The 16,837-nt window shown below is 35.6% G+C and overlaps 1 protein-coding gene across 2 annotated transcripts in view; it reads right to left on the bottom strand.

Annotated features, from left to right (window-relative positions):
- The window catches only part of CCDC172 (coiled-coil domain containing 172), a 68,268-nt gene that overhangs the window by 12,737 nt on the left and 38,694 nt on the right, over nt 1-16,837 (bottom strand). For both annotated transcript variants that reach the window (XR_008292399.1, XM_015071308.3), the window contains exons 6-7: nt 13,144-13,245; nt 12,683-12,785 (exon numbers count right to left, since the gene is read on the bottom strand). Coding sequence is in view for 1 of the 2 variants with exons in the window: in XM_015071308.3 (XP_014926794.3) it covers nt 12,683-12,785; nt 13,144-13,245 (205 nt within the window). In the remaining variant the exon portion in view is untranslated. The remainder of the gene's footprint in view (nt 1-12,682; nt 12,786-13,143; nt 13,246-16,837) is intronic.

Here is a 16,837-nt window from a genome sequence, read left to right as displayed (position 1 = left end):
AAAAAATGTAATTTCCTTAGGGTGCCTGGGTGGCTCAGTCGGATAAGCATCGGACTTCAGCTCAGGTTATGATCTCACAGCTCATGGGTTCAAGCCCCACATCAGGCTCTGACATCTCAGAGCCTGGAGCCTGCTGCAGATTCTGTGTCTGCCTCTCTCTCTGACCCTCCCCCACCCATGCTCTGTCTCTATCTCTCAAAAATAAATAAATGTTAAAAAATGTGTTTAAATCTTAATTTCCTCAACAAATAAATTACAAGTTTAAAAAATAAAAGAAAATAGGGGAGATTCAATATTAAAAGAGATTTAAAAGACATCAGGTCACTGTCATATGTAGACCTTATCTAGAACATAATACAGACAAACAAAAAACTGACAGCTATAAATTGTAAGTGTGAATACTGACTAGATATTTGATATCAGTTAATTATTATTTGTTCAATTGCTATTATTTTATGTGTAATAATGGACTCCATGGTTTTTAAAAGTTATTTCTTAAGAGACATACTAAGATAAATATATAATAATGATATGATGTATATGATTTGCTTCAAGTAATACAGAAGAAAAACAAGTGGAGACATAGATGAAACATGACTGGCCATAAACTGATAACTGTTAAAGTTGAGTGATCAGTACATAAGATTCATTATATTTTTCTTTTTTACCTTTGTATGTGCTTTAAATCTTCTAAAATAATTCTCTTAAGAAACAGAGCTTAGCAAAGATAGTGGTCATAAAGTCAAAACACAAAAATCTGTTATATTTCCATGCACCAGCAATAAACAATTAGAACATATCACTTAAATTAAAACCACCATTTTCAACAGCATCCAACACTGCAAGGTACCTAAAATTAAAACTTACCAATGATGTGCAAGATCGACAAACAGAAAATTCTAAAGTTTTATTAAAAGATATTAGAAAAACAAATTGAGGTATCCTAAGTTCATAGACAGGAAGTCTCAGTTTAATAAAGACATACAGTCTCTCAAAAGTAACTATGATAGTAAGTACAACTGTAACCAAAATCACAACAGATTTTCATGGATATGATAAGTTGATTCAGAACTGTATATAAGGACACCTGGGCTGGGTGGTTCAGTCTGTTAAATGTCCTACTCTTTTTTTTTAAGTTTTTTATTTATTTTGAGAGAAAATGGGCAAGCAGGGGAGGGGGAGAGAGAGAGAGAGAGAGAGAGAGAGAGAGAGAGAGAGAGAGAGGAAATCCCACACAAGGCAAGGCTCAATCTCAGGAACTGCGATCATCATGACCCCAGCCAATGGGACACTTAATCGAATGAACCACCTAGAAGCCCCGTAGCATCCTACTCTTGATTCAGCTCAGGTCATGAACTCAAGGTTCCTGGGGAGAAGCCCTATGTCAGGCCCCACACTCTCAGCACAGAGCCTGGTTGGAATTCTTTGTCTTTCTCTCTCTTTACCCCTCTCCCGCTCACACATGCACACTCTCTCAAAATAAATAATAAAATAAAAACATTAAAAAAAAAGAAATGTACATAAAAAGTAAACAGCCAAGTATAGCCAACATGCTCCTGACGAAGACCAAAAAAGACAAAGGGGGTGTCATACCTTGTATCATGACTCCTTATTAAGTAATTAAATAGTTAAAATGGAATAGTATGCATTTAGTAGTAATTGACACAGTCTTATGCAGAAATCAACAAACTGACCAATGAAACAGAAGAGAAAGTATAATATGAAATATATCCATGTTATTTTATTATTTTTTTTATTTTTAAAAAAAAATTTTTTTTTCAACGTTTTTTATTTATTTTTGGGACAGAGAGAGACAGAGCATGAACGGGGGAGGGGCAGAGAGAGAGGGAGACACAGAATCGGAAACAGGCTCCAGGCTCCAAGCCATCGGCCCAGAGCCTGACGCGGGGCTCGAACTCACGGACCGCGAGATCGTGACCCGGCTGAAGTCGGACGCTTAACCGACTGCGCCACCCAGGCGCCCCATATTTTATTATTTTTAATAAAAGATGTGACACTGTAGATCACTAGAGGAAGAAGAAACCATCCAATAAATGTTGCTGGGACAAGTGGTTATCCATGTGCAAAAAAATAAAAATGGATCTTGTTATACACATAGAATCAATTTCATATAAACTAAAGACTTAAATGTGAAAGGCAAACCTTACAGATTGTTAGAAAAAATATAGGACAATATCCTTCCGATCTTAGATGGGGAAAGAGTTCTAGCACAAGACACAAAAATGCTAACCACAACAAAAAATGACTGATAATTTAAACCACAGCAAAAGTAGGAACTCCAGTAAAGCACAACAATATAAAGAACTCCAAAACACAAAGCAAAAACAAAAAGCTTCATAAGTTGGGAGAAGATATCTTCAATGTGTAATAGAATCCAAAATAATTAGAAAATATAAAATAAAAAACTTCTAGAAACCAGTAAAAGACAAATACTCAAAAACCCAGTAGCAAAATAAGTATGAAGCATTTTACAGAAAAGAAAACACATGGTCTATTAACATATGAAAAGAAGCTCAATGACATAGATGGTAGGGCAATGTAGATCAAGACCACAAAATGCCATCTTATGTCCCTGAGATTGGCAAAAGTTAGTAAGTCTGAAAATAAAGTATTGAAGAAGTTGGAGATCACTGGGAAATTTTATCATGTGCTAATGGAAATACAAACGAGTTTAATCACTTTGGAAAAATAGTTTGTTGTTATCATGTAAAGTTCAACATTCATGTGCCTTATATGCAGCAGTTCTGCCAGGAGTAAAACTTTAACTCTTATGCGTGTGCACCAGGATGATCACCTGAGCACTGCCAGTGAAAACAAAAACTGGAAGCAACCCAAAGGTGCATTGAAAAGAGAAAAGAGTGGCGCCTGGGTGGCTCGGTCGCTTAAGCGTCTGACTTCGGCTGTCATGGTCTTGAGTTTGTGAGTTTGAGCCCCGCATCAGGCTCTGTGTTGACAGCTCGGAGCCTGGAGCCCGCTTCGGATTCTGTGTCTCCTTCTCTCTCTGCCCCTCCCCCACTTGTGCTCTGTCTGTCTCTACCAAAAATAAATAAAATATTAAAAAACAAAAAAAAGAGAAAAGAAAGTTGTGATATATTTACATATCTACACTCAACAACATAGGTGAGTTTTAGAAACTAAGTTGAATAAAAACAGTATCATACCATTTTTACATAACTCAAATATAAACAAAAATAAACAATATGCAGACATATATATAAATGTATGGCATAAATTTAAATAAATCATAAGGTAACAAAGAAAATTATATATAAGAAAATGGACTAAATGCCATATCACTAAATGCCATCACACACACACACACACACACACACACACACACAAGGAAATGAAACACAGTGTAGGACAGCAATTACATGTGGAGTAAGGAAAGGTATGGAATAAAGGAGGAGCCATGGCTAAATGCAAGGTCTAGTTTAGTTCACAGGCGCCTATTATATTATTATACTTCATAACTTACACATAGTTAGGGAAGAAAAACATAATTGTAGGGATGGAAAAGGAAACAATACCCTATATATGTGAACTTCATTCTGTTCTGAACTTCTATGAATTTAATAGTAAATAGGAATCCTGAAGGAATGCTTACATAGGAAAGATAGAACAAGTTATTAATTTTTGAGCATTAGATGTTTACACAGGCATAAAAGCCTTATAATGAATATTTTTAAAAAGTGGAAAACTGAATGGAGAGTTACAATGTACTGTGGAGGCTGCTCTAAAATGTACTTCAGACCTCATTTGAATATATTTATCTTTTCAAATAAAATAGTAGAGATCTTTCTTCCCATCATACCATCCATACGTGCTCCTCCCTCTTTTCAGTTCAAACGGACTGCAGGTTCTCTAAGATTGTTTATGCCCATCAGAACTGGGCAGTGACCACTTTCCCTTTCAGTTAGCTAACAATAAAAATGAGAGACTACTGAAATTAAGGAGGGCAGTTAGAGCAAATTATAGGAAGTATTTCACTATTCAGCATATAATCAAGCTGTAGAATTTAGATCTGCACTTAAAGAAAGAATTGCTGTTGCTAGCTTTAAAAGAGGCTAGATAATAATGGTATGAATATTAATGCATTTGCAGCTAGCCAAAGCCATATAATGGTAAGCAGATCTCATGCTTCAGTGCATAGACTGATTGCCTATAGGAGTCAAGAAGGACTTCCTTCACCTGCTGCACAATAACTAAGGGCAGTTTGCATTGGTTATTGTCACCTTTCTCTGAATCATCAAATAATGACAAGGATGGGCCAATATTGCTAGTTAGCTTTGCAAAACTTATGTTCCATGTATTTTTATGATTTCCTGCGCCATTCCAATTTTTGTGTTACTTCTGAGTGCTAAAGAAAAGCCTTTACTGGAAGAACACTCTTTTAAGCTATAGAACTGTACACAAGTACTATTAAAGTGGAAAGAAGGAAAAACTTCACCCAAAGGCCTAGTACACAAACTCAAATGACACTAAAATTTAGGTATATTTCATCATGCTCTTTTGTTTCCCTATAATAGGGACTATGTACACTTACTTCCTAGTTTTTTCTTTGGCTCAATGTTATTACTTACATTTCCCCCAGTTAATTACACATGCCAGTTCACACCATATAAGAAAAACATATAGTGATCCAAGTGGCTACATCAGAGTTAACTTAATCATTCATTTATAAGTTGTTTTCTACGTTTTTCTACCATAAATGACATTTCTATGCACACCTTTGTACATAAAGTTTCTTCTGTACTTAGAATTGTTTTCCTTAAGACAGAGCTCAGAGGTGGACTCTTAGATTAAACGGCATAAATATTTTTAAGTGCTTACAATGATTTATTTTATGTACATAAAATTGCATTCCAAACATATGCAATGAATACTGCCACAGCAATGTATTATCTCCATACCATACTCTTGTCAATTTTGGTATGGTCATTTAAGAATGGCTTTCAAAATTTGATAGAAAAATTGTATTTACTGGCTTCAATTTGCATTTAATTGGTAAGCAGTATAACTGCATTACTATTTGACTTATTTGCCCTGTTATCCCTACTAACTTGTATAGTGTATGATACAAAGTATGCATTCTATGCATGTTTGGTGGATAAATACATGAATAAAACTATCGACTTTAGTGTTTTCTGACTGATTTTTCATCAGCTGATTATGTGGTAAGCTGTTATCTGCTGTTTGTCATAATTACTATAAATTTCTCTCAGTTTATCATCCCATGATGCTGACTTTTTTGACACATGAAATTTTAAATCTTACATGCTAAGTCTATTAATCTTACACATTTTGGTTTCCTTGATCACACCAGAGGTTTACCAAGTAGTTCTGTCTACTTTTTGCTAGTGTTTCCTTGGCTTGACTGTCTTAGTATTCCTTCTGTATATTAACTCATATGAAAATTATTTTAGCGCCACTTAAACACATACTATTTTTTAAGACATGTAGGTCATCCTCTCTCATGTACAATTTATTTCTGAAAATAGGCTTCAAAGTTGAATGTGTGAAATCAGGGTTTTGGTGTCCTAATTATCCTTTCTTCAGTCCAGGCCACAAGCAGACAGTTACGAACCTTCACAGGTGTGTCAGTCTGAACCAGAGAGATCTGCTGAGGAGGAAGTAAAAGAGAGTGGGGTCCTGCCAGCGGCTATTATTACAAATCCTGGGTGAGCTGAATTAGGCATCTTCTTTAACCACATACTTTCTATCACCTTCCTTACCCCCATGCCAAAAGGGGTTATTCGTAAAAGTAACATGTGAAAACGGAAAAAAAAAATCTGTTTTCCTTCAAAGACACCAATGATTTTTGAAAATGATTATTGTAACATTATACATGGCTTGTACAATAAATAGGCAAAATTATTTCAAAGTTTAGGAACATTTACGAATAGTCACATTTATATCAGAATATAATGTTTAAAATAATCAATTGACTCTGTCATCAAAGTTTCCCTTGTATTTACTTAGAAGCTTTAATAACTATAGAATGTGCCAAGAGTTCACAAAACAGGAGATTTCTATTAGCTTGAAGGCTACATAATCAATGCTGTAGAGACACTTCTGTTAGTGAATAAATGATGAACTTTTACTAGAAAAGATGCAGAGTCAACAGAAATATTCAACATAGCTAAGAATAATCCTGGAATTAAATGGAGATTTTCATTTTTTTATAAATGCTAAAGAGAGAGAGAAAGAAAGAGAGAGAGAGAGAGAGAGAGAGAGAGAGAGAGATGGTATGGATTGGCTATAGATATGTAATTATTTGACTAGTATTTTCCAGAAACTTTACTGTTGAGATCTTGTTATACTTACTCATATAGAGTTCATTTTTATTGATAACACAGACTACTGCAAAATACATGTGCATTATTTTCTCAGTGTCACCTGAATAACAATTCCTGTTACTCTACTAAATAACGCTTATTCTGTTTTTTTTTTTTTTAATGTTTATTTTTGAGAGAGAGAGAGAGAATGAGCAGGGAGCAGCAGAGAGAGAGAGAGAGAGAGAGAGAGGGGAACAGATCCCAAGCAGGCTCTGTGCTTGTCAGCATAGAGACAATGAGGGGCTTGAACTCATAAACTGTGAGATCACGACCTGAGCTGAAATCAAGAGCCAGTCGCTTTATCAACTAAGCCATCCAGGTGCCCCAATAATGCTTATCCTAAATAATGCTATAGAAACACCCCCTTAAGTATTTAGGGATACATGTATAAAAATGTCTTTAACTATGAAACTTTAAAAACTCTTGTACACCCATCAGAGGGAGAAAGGCTACATAAATATGGCATCTCCATGCATTAGCAGTAAAAAAGAATGACACTAATCAGTACAAACATGGGAAACGTCCATAATATTTTGCTAAGTAATAAAGCAAATTGCAGCCCAGTAAGTGCTAAACACACACACACACACACACACACACACACACACACACAATACACACGACATGTGTGTGTGCACACAGACACATACACAGAGATACATAAACCCTGAAAGGATGCATGTCAAACTTTCAACAATGGTTACATTTGGGGGGGAGGTTCTGGAGTAAGGTGATAAGAGAGGAGACTTTGATGTTTTACGTTTCTGTAGTGTTTGAATTTTGGATTCAGTCAACATAACCTACTCTCAAAATTTAAAAACACCTCTACACATTTGGTAAACTAAAAAATATAAATGTGTGTAAATATACACATTTATCTGTGTATCTTTTAGAGAGGTTGGGAGTGTCTGAATATCATCCTGTATTTATGCCTTCTTATAAATCGAAGGACCATCAATGTGACCTCTACATCCAACTTAACTGGATGGCTTTTTCACTGAAAAGGCAACAGCACTGATTTACTACTTCATATAAATGCATTTAGAGTCTCTCAGTAGGAGGTGTATATTAACTTTTGTGCAGTTTCCATTGCAAATATCTCTTCACAAAGCCTCACTATCTTCAAATGTTCAGAAGGACAGCCCCATGCTGTTGACTCTGCAGCTTTGTTTCTGAAATAAACTTCCTGTTGTATTAAACAGGCACAAATATTGGTTATAAAAAAAAATGTAAAACCTTCTAGAAATATGTTTTGTGGGTAAGAAAAATGCCTGAAATGCTTCAAGTTGTCTGGCATGTCACTATTTGGAGCAAATAAAAAGTCATGATCAAGAGCTGTATTTTGTTGACCCTGGTGTTGGGTAATAATAAAAAAAAATATTTTCTGTTGGGAGTTTGAAAGGGCCCAATATATAACATTCTTCTTTCCTCACTGAATTCTGCCCTATTGAGAAATAAGCAAAGCAGAAGATATCGTATTTACTACAAATATGGCAGATACTGGAGAATGTGGCTTATATCTGCAAGCAAAGGATTGACTAATATTGAGCCCCAGAATTAGACTAAGGTAATACACACACCATTAAAGGCACAACTGGATGCCATATGCTTTCTCTTATGTAGTCCTATCACTGTGAAGCTTATGGGACAGAGGAGCAGAGTGGAACATACACTATGTGAGGTAGGCCACCTTCCAAAGAGACAGGCCAAAGAAAGGGGCTAGCTCCAGCTTACCTTGCCAAACTCACCAGTCAGACTGAGTTGCTCGTCCTCACCTTCGAAAAAGAAAGGAGAGTGTTGGGGAAAGGCTTGGGGGGGGTTAAACTCGTAAAAGTCAGGAGTGAAGAAAAGAATTCCATGGGGCTATCCCAGTGGTGGGAATATACCATGCCTTTGTAAATAACATTCAAAATAGGTGAAGGACTTTACCTTCTTTGTAGTGAAAATAAAATTATATGTAGACTCAATCGCTGGAACATTTATTGAACACCATGTGCCCTTGATTGTGCTAGATGTGAGACTGATCGAAAAATGAACAGGAAGTAGAGGGAATCCTCAGTTAAGTGGGATAGGTTGACACACATAACTATCATAGAATATGATTAATGATATAACAGAATTACAAACATATTCTCTATGAACACAGAGAAAGGAAAAGTAGAGGAGAGTTTTCATAATTTATTAGAATCATTTATTCATTTATTTATTTAATGCCTACTATATGCCAAGCTCTGTACCGATGTCTTGGATTCTGAGTATGCAATGGTAAACTGAGTAGACAAGATCCCTCCTCTTGTTGAGCACATGGCAGAGAGAGATACTAACAAGATAAATCACATAAGTATGTAATTACAAAATAGAATTCGTGCTATAAAGGAAAAATACAGGTTGTTATTTTTAAAAAATAACAGAGGGAGGGCTTCTCTGAGCAAACATTTCAACCGAGATCTAAAGGACAGGGTATGTTCCACCTAGGCAGGAGACAGGCAGGCAGAAGGGCTGGCAGACAATTTGGGGAGAAGGAAAGAGAGACAGAGGTCCTCAAATGGAAAAAAAAGCTTGGATTGCTTGAGGCAGCATAGTGAAGAGGGGACCATGGCTGAAAATAACATCAAGGAGATGGTCAGAGGCTATATTGTGACAAGGCCACACTAAGGACTTTAGGTTTTGTTATGTTCATTATGAAGTCATTGAATGATTTTAATAAGGGGATGACATGATTCAATTTACAATGGATCAGCCTGTGCAAGAGTGGATGAGTGGGAGAGAAGAAGTAGAGAAGAAGAGAGACTTACTGTGATCCAGGTGAGAGAGGGTAGTGGCTAGAACTATGATGTTAGCAACGGGGAGAGAAAATTGGAAGGATTCAAGAAATATTTTGCAGACAAATCAATAAAACTTGGTAATGGATTAGGGTAGGGTGAGAATGATGAGGTTTGTAAATATGTCAAAAAGGCCTGCTACATTTTAGGTTTGAACAAAACCCATAAAAAATGACACGTGAGCTGGGCCTTAAGGACTAAGTTAGATTTTAGCTCATGGAGAAGAAAGAAAGATACTGAGGTGTGAAGAAGTCCTGTGGCATATTTGGAATTCCATAAATGGTATTCTGATGCAATAGTAGTATAGGGCACAGATTACGAAGACCTTTGAACTCCACATCCAAGTACTAACCAGGCCCGACACTGCTTAGCTTCTGAGACCAGACTAGAACAGGCATGTTCGGAGTAGTATGGTCATAGACAAAACCTTTGAACTTCTGATAAAACTTTTGTGTTTGCTTTTTTGCTTATTTAATCAGGGCAGCATCACTTCAGATCTATGATTATATCAAACTGTTGGGTATTCAGGACTGGAGCTTAGGAAAGAGAGATTCAGGACAAATATTTGGAAATTATATGTGATCATTAGAACCATTACAACATATGAGCCAGCCCATAAAGAATACAAAGGAAGAAGACAATCAATGATTAACCTTTAGGGATCCCCTGCATTTAAAGGACAGGTGGAAGGAAAAATGAGAAAGAAGCTTGAAAGTCACGAAATCCACATGGATAATATGAAGTCAAAATGTAATCGTAAGTAATTATATAATTATACCTAATTATAGAGCATTTCTATGTTCCAAACACTGTTCTTAATTTTTACTATACCCTTGTGAGGTAGGTGCTATTATGAACCTCATTTTATAGATCTAGAGACTGAGGTACAGACAAGTTAAATTGTTTGTCCAAGACTACTCACTCAGTAAACAGCAGAGCTGAGATTCCAAGGGGTTTGTAATCTTAATCTCTATGGTTACTGTCTCTTAAGAACCTGAGATTTATCATTTCTATCCTCCCTGAACTATATGAAAAAACAAACAAAACAAAAGAAACAAAAATCACAACAACTAGATCAGTCATTATTGTACAACCTTCTGGGAGCTTCTTATGGATTAACCCAACCTTTGATTTAAGTGTTAATCACAGCAATATTCTACAAGTTAGCTGACTTAACATGATCCCACACTCTTCAAAATAGAACCTTTTAAATAAATAAGCATCTTGGTATTTACAAACAGGAAAAGATTACCTAAAGCAGAGACCATCAAACCACTGTGAATGTAAGTACCGAGTCTCTACAATAATGGATGACATCACAATAGTGTCCAACAAATAACCTGAACATGACAGATTAACTTAAAAAATCATTATAAAAGAATTCCAATAATGTAGACAGAATAAAATATGTATAAAAATTTCCAATTACTAAAAGTAGAAACAATAAGCTCATACAAATAAACTAACAGTAATTTTTTTTTATAATTGCTTTCTTACTGGTTCAAGTTTAATGAAAGTAGAAGTACAATTATAATAACCTTAAAATAAAACTGGTTCTCAACTGGGGACAATTTTACCCACCGCTCTCTGCCCAGGGGACATCTGGCAATATCTGGAGACATTTTTAGTTGTCAAGGCTGGGGGTGGAAGGTGCTAGTGGCATCCAGTGGGCAGAGGCCAGGGATGCTATTAAACGTCTTAAATTGCATAGGACTGCCCTCTCACAACAAAGAATAACCTGGTCCAAAATGTCAACAGTGTGAAGTTTGAGAAACCCTGCCATAAATATAGCATCTATACCCATAGAAGTTAAACTTGAAAATTTAGGAAAAAGGCAACAGAATTCAGTATACATTTGAACAGGATGTTCAAATGGAACAGAATATTCCAAAGTTAGGGATAAAACCAACTTAATTTTGGCCTTCATGTTATGGAATAAATGTCATATCATTTCTTGCCAGCATAAGACTCTTGTTATACTAATTATGAGACTTATGGCCCTATTTCCTAAAATCTTTACACTCAGTACTTTGACTTGGTTCTTTATACTTGAAATAACTTTTATAGAACATACCAGTTGGCAAAATAAGCTACACATATCAAACAATTTAAAGTGGGAACTGGTAAATAACTGCTAAAATGCAGAAAATGGACAGTGTATACAGACTGATGTTTCTTTCTATTCAAATTTCCTGTCACCATCTGTGAAGGAAAAAACACTCTAACAGACTTTGTGTGTTTAATTTTAACCCAGGGCAAATTTTTATGACTGAGTGATAAACCCACAAAACTGGAGTTCACATCCGAAGTCCTTACACTACTAACCATAATGATACCAGTGGGCATTATCATTTTTAAAAGTGTAAAAAAAATCAATGAGCAGATTGTCATTACAGAAACGCATTCTGCATCACACATATCACCCAAGAGATTGATATTTCATGCTTATAAAACTTAACATAAAATTAAATTGCAAATATTTTCTCACAATCTACTAAAAGTATGGCCTAAAGCAATACACTGCTAATATGAAGCATTTGTTCAGCTCTAGTGGACATATTTCTATATGATTTATGTAAAAGAAGACTTCATTTGCTTCTCATAGATTCAGTAATGAGGTTTCTTTCCTTATATTTTAGCCTAGAAAGTATATGAACTTCTTTGAAATTAAGCCAGAAAATATAACATTGAATTATTAATAAATAATAGTAAAATTAATAAACCAAAGGCTTTCTCCTTGTGTGTATGACTGTGTTATTTCAAACGCCAGCCTTTCTTTCATTATCCAAATGCATAAAAAGCATCTAAACGTTCCATACAAAAAATACATTTCGTTCTTTCAGCACCAAACCGGTAGTAATAAATTTCAAGAAAAATAGGAATTTGTGATTTTCCCCCCTTAGATCTAAAAAGATAAAAAATAATTTCAATACTTTTTTAAAAAGTTATGAATAGGGGCACCTGGGTGGCTCAGTCGGTTAAGCGGCTGACTTCGGCTCAGGTCATGATCTCGCGGTCCGGGAGTTCGAGCCCCGCGTCAGGCGTTGTGCTGACAGCTCAGAGCCTGGAGCCTGCTTCAAATTCTGTGTCTCCCTCTCTCTCTGCCCCTCCCCTGCTCACCTCTCTCTCTCTCTCTCTCTCAAAAATAAATGAACATAAAAAAATTAAAAGATAAATAAAAATAAAAATTACAAATAACAAAAAGGGGGGTTGTGGAACCAACACTTTGTCTTAATCTATTGGCATGTGAATAGCACTGAGTCCATGAGGCAGAAAGATAAAACTGATTTCAGTATTATCAACCTGATACCCTGTGAAACTTACATATCGTTCTTTTTAGCTAGTGAAGCGTTTTCTCATTAGCATGTTTCATAATACACATAGAAGGAATTAATGTCTTTATTTGGAACTTAAATTACACATTCAGTTTTATGCTCAAATCTCTTTGACAACTTGAAAAATTACTAGATTTTATACCAAAATGTAATAGGCAATTCTTACCTTAAGCATTCAGCATCATTTTGAGGCTTTTCATTGATTTTTACTTTTTCTGCCTCTAGGTATTTGGTAGTACAAATGGCTTCATTCTTTTTACCTTCAAAAACTAAACAGTTAAGAAAATGCTTACAATCTTTAAAAAATAAACAGAAGAGCTACCTTCATTCATTCATAAGAACAATACTCTAATTTTTGGTGCTTCATATAAAATGTATGTACTAATGATTTTTATTTTTCTACTTTAACATAGCAACTAAAGACACAAAAAAGATCTTAACAAAATTTATGACATTAAAAATACCAGATCTAACACTAATCATTTCAGTATTTTACCTATTCTTTTTTTACACCAATAATAATACTATATCCCAATAAATTAGTACAATCTGAAAGAATATTATGACCCTGTTATGTGTATATAACTATATTAATCAGCAAAATAAACTAGCTCATAAAGATAATACCTTTAAGTTTTCTCTGCAGAGTAAATAATTCTTGTATTAATTCATCCTTTTGTTTTTGAAGTTCACTTAACTGGCCACTATCATGTTCCATTGTCTTCATTTCTAGAAACAAATAGACAAATAAAAATCACATTTTAACTATTTAGGCTTTGCCTTAAATACGTCAGCAGGTATTAACACTGTGTGTGCGTGCACGTGTGTGTGTGTGTGTGTGTGTGTGTGTGTGTGTGTGTGTGTGTGAGTAGTAATAATAATTTAAGCATCATATGGTCAATTCTAGGCCTCAAAAGGCTTCCTCTGGCCATCTAGAACCTGTTTCTAGTAAACTGACCAGGATTCATTAAGCAACAACCAGGTACAAAGGAATTAGTTGGTGGTTGGACCACCAAGAGATAATTCCAAAGAATGTAATATCACTAAGTAAAACAAGATTCCAAATAGGATAGTAATAAAACTCTACCCTTCATAACTAAAGCATATTTAAAATAGCATTCCCCAGTACTCACTGTATGGCTACAAACCTCCATAGTATTGGTAGTACTATTTTTTCTACCTAGAATGCCTTTCCTCTCTTTATTCCCACGGTAAATTCCAATTCATTCTTTAAGATTCACCTAATTTTTCAAAAGGTAAACAATAAATCAGGACACAAAATTTCTAGCACATGACACTAAATTAGTAGCCAACTTCCTTAATGTACTCATATAAATCAGTAAGAACAAAAGTGCAGAAAAATGAACAAAGAATATGAGCAGACTGTTCACAGGACAATAAAAATATAAGCAGTCAATAAATTCAGAGAAAGAAATTCAACATCATGCAAAAATCAAGGAAATGCTAATTAAACCAACACATAAAATAACATTTTTACGTGTCAGATTGGCAAAGATTAAGGTCAGCGATAATGCCCAGACTGGTAATGGTATAGGATAATAATATAGGAAAACAGGCACTCACTTATAGACTTGGTAGGAAAATTAATTAATTCAGTGCTTTAAGGAGTATAATTTGGCATTGACTCCCTTAATATTTTCTTCTGATCTAGCAGTTTCTTCAGTAGATTTTGCCACACAAATATAGTCACAGAAGTATAGGGAGATATATACTCAGATAGTGAGAGGCCCTTATTGATGGTCATGTTGGTTGTTTCTTGATTTTTATTTTTATTTTGTTTTGTTTTCTTCTGAAATCAAGGACCACCAGTCCTTCTACCTGTGCACTTTCCTATCTTCTCTGGGAACTGAGAAGTGCACACTGACGATGCGGAGACTGCTTGGGATTCTGTCTCTCTCCTCTCTCTGTCCCTCCTGCACTCTCTGTCTGTCTCAATCAATCAATAAACGAACAAATGAACAAACAAACTGAAAAAAAAAAAGAAGTTGAGTCTAATCCCCTCCACTTGAGTGTGGGCCGACCTCAGTGATCTGGTTTGAATAAACGGAATGAGGTAGAAGTGATGCTACCCAATTCCTGAGTCTAGATCATAGGATGATAGAGCTTCTCTCTTGAATTTTCAACTCTACTTCTCCATGGGTTTTGATCCATCAGCATTTAATATATTCAAATATCTCCCATCTCAAAAAAACACTTCCCCGGTAAAAACCCTCCATTGACCTCATACCCCTCTGGGTTACTGGACTCTCTGTCTTCTCCAGAGAAACTTCGCTTCAAGGACTTGTGTGCACTCGTGATCGCCATTTCCTCTGCTGCCACTGCTCAACCCGTCTTACGACCTGGTTCTTTCTTTCTTTTTCTTTTTTTTTCTTTTTTTTTCTTTCCTTTTCTTTCCTTCCTTCCTTCCTTCCGTCCTTCCTTCCTTCCTTCCTTCCTTCCTTCCTTCTTTCTTTCTTTCTTTCCTTCTTTCTTTCTCTCTTTCTTTCTTTTTCTTTCTTTTTTCTTCCTTCCTTCCTTCCTTCCTTCCTTCCTTCCTTCCTTCCTTCCTTCCTCTTTCTTTCTTTTTATGAAATTTATTGTCAAACTGGTTTCCATACAACACCCAGTGCTCATCCTGACAGGGTTTCTGCACTTTCTTACTTCCTCCATCTGTTGCTTTCTCTAAAGCTCACCAGGGACCTCCTCTTGCTGCTTCTTAGTCCTTATGGGTGACAGTTTGGCAGCAAGTAATGTGGGTTGATCACTCCCTCAAACACTCCCTCCTGTAGGTGAATTCGTTGTCACACAGTAATGTTTCCTGCCTACCTCTCACATTGTTCTTTGCCGTTTCCTTTTCCTTGCTTTGAAAATCCTGGGTTCTATTATTTTCTTTCAATACATTTTTCCTGGGTGACACTCAAATTTAACAGTTCCAGCCAAACCTCTCTCAGCACTTTTGACTTATAGACACAACTGTTCAACATTTACACTCAGATCTGTCACTTGGCTAATCTCTATCGGCCTCAGACTTCAGTCTGGACGTCACTTGCTCGGAGAGATCTTCCTCAACTCCTAGTTCACATTAAGTTCCCTTATTATATGTTCTCACACCATTTTGTACTTCTCCTTTTGAAGCAGTCATTAATTCATAATTATCTCTTTCATAGTGTTGGAGACAGAGCATTAAATAAAACAAAGTCCTGCCATTACAGAGTTTAAAGTCTCATGTAAAAATGTTAAAAAATACTTAGAGACAGGCTTTGTGAAAGTACAAAGACCAACAGCATTGGTCTTTGGTCCAGGTACCATGGAGGCAAATCTATTAAAATAAATTCATATTTCTGGAAGAAAGGATACAAAATACAGGGCTCCTACAGTATTTGTGGTATCAAGGACTTTTTTCTTCATCATTTTTATAGACGAATAATTTACAGAAAGTACATCCATTTACAGCATACAATTCTATGAGTTTTGGCTGTCACAATACACTCATGAAACCACTGCCACAATCAAGAAATTGTATATACACTTCCTATCAATTCCTAAAGCTTCCTCTGCTGCTTTGCAATTTACTCATTCTCACCCAGGCAACCACTGGTTGACTTGTCACATGCCTGCTTATTGTCACACACAGTTTGCATTTGTACGTAGTGTGTGTTCTTCCGTATCTAGCTTCTTTCACTAACAATATCATTTTGAGATGCATCCATGATGTCTATGAGCAGATTTGTTATTTTTTACATCACTGAGTATTCCTACGGCATGGATATACCAATTTTGTTTATCCATTTACCTCCTAATGGACATTTAAGTTATGTTAAGTTTTTGGCTATTGTGAATAAAGTTACTAAAAAGTTAGTGTGGACATATGTTTCAATTTGTTGGTGTATCTAGTTGTAGGATGACTGGGTCATACAGTAAATGTATGCTTAATGTTTTAAGAAACTGCAAAATAATTTTTCAAAGTGTGTACCATTTATTTCACATTCCCATCACTACTATACGAATTCCAGTTGCTCCACATTCTTGCCAACACTTGATATGACCAGTCTTTTTAATTTTAATTAAATGAATGCACAGTGATATTGCATTGTGGTTTAAATTTGTATTTTCCTGAAGACTAAAGATATTGAATATCTTTCCATATGTCATTGGTTATCAGTGTATGCCCTTTTGTGAAGTTCAAATCTCTTTCCTCTTTCATAATCAGTTGTGTTACCTTATTAACTTGTACGGGTTCATTATATTCTAGATAACAGTACAATGGCAGATATACGTATTGCAAATATTTTATCCAAGCCTGTGGTTTGTCTTTTGATTT

Source organism: Acinonyx jubatus, chromosome D2 (genome assembly GCF_027475565.1).
Source record: "Acinonyx jubatus isolate Ajub_Pintada_27869175 chromosome D2, VMU_Ajub_asm_v1.0, whole genome shotgun sequence".
NCBI lineage: Eukaryota > Metazoa > Chordata > Mammalia > Carnivora > Felidae > Acinonyx > Acinonyx jubatus.
The sequence above is the reverse complement of the archived record's forward strand: the minus strand, read 5'-3'. Positions and strand labels throughout refer to the sequence as shown.